This window comes from Gouania willdenowi, chromosome 19, assembly GCF_900634775.1.
Source record: "Gouania willdenowi chromosome 19, fGouWil2.1, whole genome shotgun sequence".
NCBI classification, from domain to species: Eukaryota; Metazoa; Chordata; class Actinopteri; order Blenniiformes; family Gobiesocidae; genus Gouania; species Gouania willdenowi.
Genome location: NC_041062.1, coordinates 7,966,559 through 7,972,927, shown reverse-complemented (window position 1 = coordinate 7,972,927; position 6,369 = coordinate 7,966,559). Strand labels below are relative to the sequence as shown.

General features: G+C 40.0%; 1 protein-coding gene across 1 annotated transcript in view; it reads right to left on the bottom strand.

Annotated features, from left to right (window-relative positions):
• Window positions 1-5,018: 5,018 nt before the first annotated feature.
• Window positions 5,019-6,369, bottom strand: part of sema4gb (sema domain, immunoglobulin domain (Ig), transmembrane domain (TM) and short cytoplasmic domain, (semaphorin) 4Gb) — a 37,712-nt gene continuing 36,361 nt past the window's right edge. The window contains exon 15 of the mRNA XM_028475981.1: window positions 5,019-6,349. Within this exon, the coding sequence (XP_028331782.1) occupies window positions 5,394-6,349 (956 nt within the window). The 3' untranslated portion in view covers window positions 5,019-5,393. The remainder of the gene's footprint in view (window positions 6,350-6,369) is intronic.

Genomic DNA, 6,369 nt, shown 5'->3' with positions numbered 1-6,369 from the left:
AGAATGGGCAGAAAACAAGTGTTTAATTGTAGGTTCAGCCATAACATTAGGACCACATTCAAAATATAGCTACTCCTTCCTTTGATTTATGTTTTTAAATGGTTTGAAATTATATTTATTTATTTAAATACATTTAATTAAGATAATCAGAATTATTAACGTGTCCTGTGTGTTTTTAATTTAATGCAAACTCACGATCAGATGTCTATAACGAGCCACAGACTGGATCGCAAACAAAGAAAGAATAAAGTTTGAAAAATAACGTATTTTATTTCCAGGTGTTTAATTTTGAAAAAAAAATCTTACTTCCTTTTCGACGCCTACCACTCCTGCCATTTTATTATAGAATATTTTTAGCATTAAAATTCAACAAAAGAAATAAAATCAATGTAAAAGATTCAATTCAACATTAAAATAATGTAATATCAAATGAAAAAAAAAAAAAAAAAACAACGTAAAAATTCAACATAAAACATTTAATGTCAAAAATTCAACTGAAAAAAAATTACGTGACAAATTCAAGGTAAAAAATTCCACTGCAACAGATTTCAACATTGGGGTAATAGAGGTGAAGCAGCCAATCAGTAAAGCTCAACTGGTCATGTGACACCTTTGTACAAAGTAAAATAAAGAGTAAGTACAGGCACTGCAGCACCGTCACTGCGTGTGGATATCATTGCTGTTCTTTTGAATTGATTTTTTTTAGAAAACATTTTTAGGTGGATTTTTTTTCACCTGAAAGTTCAATACTAAAAAAAAAAAAAAAAAATCAATGATAACAAATTTAGATTTCAAATCAAATGGCACAGATTGACTTCTATTGATTGCAGCGTGAGCAGCAACACACACACCCACGATACACACACACACAGATGTATAAAATGTACTTTTCATGGTCATAATGTGATGGCTGATCATTTTTTTAAAGGTGCAGCTAACCAGTGTTAACTGTGTTACTTAAAGTCCATCAAACAATAAACTCTGTACACAGGGTGAATGAGTATCCACCTCATTCCCGGGGGCGCTACTGCGGATATGACGATGGGCGCAACTTCCTCTTTCATTGCAGCAAATGGCTGATAAAGATCAGTTTTTGTTGTAATCATTAGCATATATATATATATAATAATAATTATACATTGGTAACAGTATTATCAGTAGAAGTTGAATTGTATAGCCATGCTCTTATTGTGAAAGGCTAAGATAATACTTTGGTTGCAGCAGCAGCATTAAAATATACAGATTTAAGGCATGAAGGAAAAAAGTGTATAAATAACATAATCACAGCAGTTAAAAAAGAGCAAACTAAATATATACACATATTTCAACAGATTTTAAATATCTTTACTCTTCATCCTTTAGGACACTTATCTCAAACTTTAGGCCCGGGGGCCAAGTTTGGTCAACCAGACCCTCTGGTCCGGCCCACTGGAAGATTTTGTTTATAGTAAAAAAAAAAAAAATACAACAGGAGTTTTTGTAAATGATCATAAGTTGTAGATAAAATATGATGGAGATTGCAGAAACACATTATTTACAGTAATATCAAATTGCAATTATTTTCAAAAATCTGGAGAATTCTCACAAATTTTCCTACATAAATCTGGTAAATTACGTTGCAAATATCCAGAAAATTAGTTGTAAAGTCAATAAAAATTTTGACCAATTGATTCAGGATTTTGTTTTAACTTCAGCTTTTTCATTCAACTAAAATGAGTTTGACACCCCTGCTTTGGGGAAGTTGCACCCATAATCAAGTAGTAGCAGAGCCAAGAATAAGTGGCATAACGCAGCAGCAGAAAGCTCTCAGGGTTGTGCACAGCCAAAAATACAATGATACTCACTGAATAATACGAGGTTAAATCTGGAATAACAAAACACTTCCTAAGTTTTAAAGTTGCGATGAAATACACGAGAATGTTGGCAGTGAATGCGCGAAGTCGATGCAAATCGAAGAAATCAGAATCAAAACAGCCAGAAATACAACTTTTTCTGTTTTTGGAAACCCCATTAATCCTGCATCAGCAATAAACCCAGAAGTAGAAGCTTTGTGAAACCTGACTTGATTAATCACATCCCAGCAGCCTCTGGGTGAGTAAGTGTGAATGCAAATGGAGGCGATGATGGATGGAGCTGCTGTGGAGCGCTGACGAGACCAGGATGCATAAGAAGCAGCGGGAGAAGGATTGAGTGACAAATCGAGTCTCCACTTTCAAACTCTTACTCTGAGTTTATGTTTCAGGGCCTTGTGGATCAGACTCATTATGGACGAGGGCAGGATTTGTTAATTTGATGCATTACAGCAGTCGTATCTGACTCTGCATCCATTTAGCAACGCTGAGTCAGCAAACTTACATCATTTGTCACACATCAAATTCAAGGAAGGGAAAACACAGCAGGTAAGGTGTTACGGTGACGGTGAAACAGCTTTAGAAATGAAAATCTGCTCCAAAACACCAACGTATGTGTTTGTCTTTAAATAAAAAGATTCTCCTATTCATTTATTTACTATATTTTGTTTGAAATCACTTGTATTTGCATGGTACGTGCTGTGTTTGCGTGGGTTCACATTCAGGGATTCTCAACCATGGGGTCGCGAAACACTGGGAGGGGGGTCGCCAGATGCCTTCAAGAAACTAAAGATATATTTTGAACAATTTGAACCAATTTTTGCTCATTTTTACCTATTTTTCTGCAACTACACCCAACTTGCCATATTTTAACTTATTTTCATCACTTTTTCTTGCCATATTTTTGCTCCTTTTAATGCATTTTTGCTACGTTACTCCCATTTCTTCCACTTCTCCATCAAATTTTAATGACTTTTCTGCACATTTCCCCCACTTTCAATATTTTTTTTTGCAGTTAGAAACCATTTCCTCCACTTTTCCACCTAATGTCACATATGTTGACCCATTATTGTCACTTTTAACCTCTTTACCATATTTCATGTTTTTTTTTTTTTGTTTTTTTGCCAATTTAACCACATTCATGATTTGTCATGCCATTACCTGCCAGTAATAATTCCTATTTCACCCCATTTCTGTTACTTTTAAGGCAATGTTAGCACTTTGAACCCTTCTTACTATGTTTTCTGTCCGTTTTTGGCAACTCTAATTTGCAACTTTAAATCAATTTCTGTGGTTTAGGGTTAACTCTAACCCTATTTCACCACCTTTTCCACCATTTTTGGTAAATTTTAACCCATTTTATTTCCCATTAAAAGAAGGATTCCCGGTCCCCGGCACCTGTATTTAGGGGCTCGTGGGCTGAAAAGTTTGAGAACCACTGATATAAAGCTATACAAAAGGCAAATGATTCCAATGACTAGATTCCTAAATAATGGGCATTAAATAGCACATACTTTGTTAAACTCTTGTTAACAGGCACAGAAAACACTATCTGTGAGAAAGTCAATAATACTGTGGGGAAAACAATAAGAACAGCAATCACGAAAGCAATTTATTCCTAATACCTAATCATCATATTTAGAATTTTTTAGTCTTCACTTGTAAAAAAAAAAAAAAAAAAAACTATTAAATGTCATGATATTGATATATTTTATGTTCTGTAATTCAGTGCAACAGTAGTTACTTTTTATTTAGAAATACTTTAGTTTTGCATGATTTTGGCACAAAAAAAAGTAAATGTTTCTGACTCATATATATATATATATATATACATGTAATAAATACTTAGTAAAGACATACAGGTGTATAACACCGAAGATAAATGTGTGTTCCTTGTTCCACTCACACAAAGTTTGATCTCTTACTTTACAGGGTACCTGTAGTGAAAATGTATATAACAAAATATGTGCACCTTTTTTTAATTATAAAAAAAACACATTAAAAGGACTTTTTTGAACGATTTTATACCTTGGAGCAAAAACTATGGAGAGTCGCAATTTTGGACAGGATATGACGCACTTGATCGGCATGGCCTGGCCTGTCGCTTTAAAGAAATGGTGCATTGTGGGAGGTAGAGGCGTAACAGGTCTGTTTACGTTGTGAGAAGTGTAATTTTTCTCTTCCTTTGTGATAAAGTGCAGCATCCAGGTTATATAGAGGATTAAATATCACCTTTCTCTCCAACTACCTGCTTCTCGTGTACCTTCCTGCGCTCACTCAGCATGCAGAATTAGCCTAACGGACAGAGCTGTTGTTAGCAGCAGAAACGAGCCATGGCCGAGTAGTAGTTAGATGTTTGAAGTGCACAAACATCTTTAGCAATTGTGATGAAAGCTGCGTGAAAGGATATCTGTTCATTGACGGAATGATGCGCCGAGGAGCAGCTTCTGATGGCGCCCTAACGAACAGACAAGTTCTCCTGACCGAGTTAATCATTTTGGAAATAAAAGGAAACAATCCGGTGGGGGTGTGGTTCGTGCCATGACAGCTGCCCATAATATCCCTTGTAAGCAGAAATGTAGTCATGCTCTGAACAAGTAAGTCTACAAGCTGCATTGAGACTTTCTGTGAAGGAATTTTGTCGGGGTCGTGTCTGGTTTCAGACGTAACTTTGGCTTGGTGCCCATTAGCTTAGCCCACTTATTTCTCTCATAGCGGCTCGAATATCACCGAATTTCATCTAAACGTTTTAAGTGTGTATTCCGTACTGATAATATGGAGCGACTCTGGAAGACTCTGACTTAGTGTCGTTATTTGTCTCAGAGACGCAAAATAAATGTTTCTGCTGGGTTTTTTGTCTCTTGTTGTTATAGCAACCATCAACTTCACAACAGCTAACAGGAATCAACGAATGTGCGGCACATCCTGTCCAAAATGGCGGCTCTCCATAGTTTATGCCCCAAGGCAGGGGTGTCAAACTCATTTTAGTTCAGGGGCCAAGTACGAAGTAGTTTGATCTAAAGTAGGCCGCAGAGAACAATTTTAAATTTAAAATTACTACAGATGTGAAAAAAGCATGGAGAAATTGTGATCCTCCAAATATTGCGGAGTTTCATTGAATTTGTGTATTTAGATATCTGAGATATCTGAGCTGATTTATCTATAACTGAAATATTTAATAATTTGGACAATAATTCATGTTTTTTCTGTCTTTTTAAATTGAATAGTCTAAAGGGCTGGATTTGGCCCCCGGGCCTTGAGTTTGAAACATGTGCCCCAAGTTATAAAATCGTTCTAAAAAGTCCTTTTAATGTGTTTTTTTTTTTTTGTTAAATAAAAAGGTGCACATTATTTGTTTATTAGTAACACATTTTTTGTCATAGACATTTCCACTACAGGTACACTTGAACTAAAAACAGTGAAGTTCCACACAGCTACAGCTTCTGAGCAACAATCTGAGTTTTCCACAGGAGAAACATCACGGCTGTGGACACCGTTAGAGCAGCTACAGGTGAGGGGTGTGAAAGCTGAGGTTGGCGTCCCTCAGATGGAGCTCTCGTCAGGCTGCGGGTCCAGCTGCGTGTGTTTCCTCTGCTCCAGGATCCTGTGGAGCTCCTCGGTGAAAGAGTGATAGAGAGGGGACATGCCCTCGGGGTCCACCTGCCTCAGCAGCACGTAGCTGTTCCCGTTCATCCTCCGGAGCACGCCGGGCAGCGTGGGGGACATCCCGTTGGTGTAGTCCATCTCCGGGAGTGGAGGCGGGTTTGGAAGAGGAGGAGCCGGTGGGGGCGTCTTCTCCGGGGACGTCTGGCGCTCCCCTGGAACGATCTGCAGGAAGGTGTTGAAGGTCGGGACGGAGATGGAGCGACGCCCCTCGTGGCCATTGCAGTGCGTGGAGATGGTCTTAAGCTCCAGGTGGGAGGAGCTCCTCTTCCTCTCCGAGGCGCCCAGCACGTGCAGGTTCTGGTGGGAGAACTTTCTTCTCTGATTGGCCCGTCTGGTGCAGAAGCTGACGTAGAGCAGGACAACGGACAGCACCAGGCAGAGACCCCCGAGGACCGCCACCAGGGAGATGTACACGGCCTCCATGTGACTGAAGGTCTGCAGCTGGGGGCTGGAAGGGTCGGGAGGAGGAGGAGAAGGTAGAGGCTGCTCGGTGGGGCCGCTGGTGGTGGAGAACGCAGTGAGACTGGAAGCTGTGGTGGTGTCTGTGGTGGTCTCCACGGGGAGGTAGGGGTCAGCGTGGACCTTGATGGTGTAGAGGTTGACCAGGATGGAGACGGAGTTCTCCACAGCAAAGCATCGGTAGGAGCCGCTCTGCTGGGGGCGGGCGCCGATGATCAGGAGTCCGTCCGTGCCCACGCGGTACCCCGACCCCAGGCCGAAGCCCTGGAGCTCCGCCCCGTTCAGCGTCCAGCGTGGGGTTGCCAGGTTGGAGTGGAGTTCACACTGGAGCAGCACGTCGTCGCCCGACACCACAAAACGTCTGCGATGGACCACTGAGCAGCAGAGAGAAACA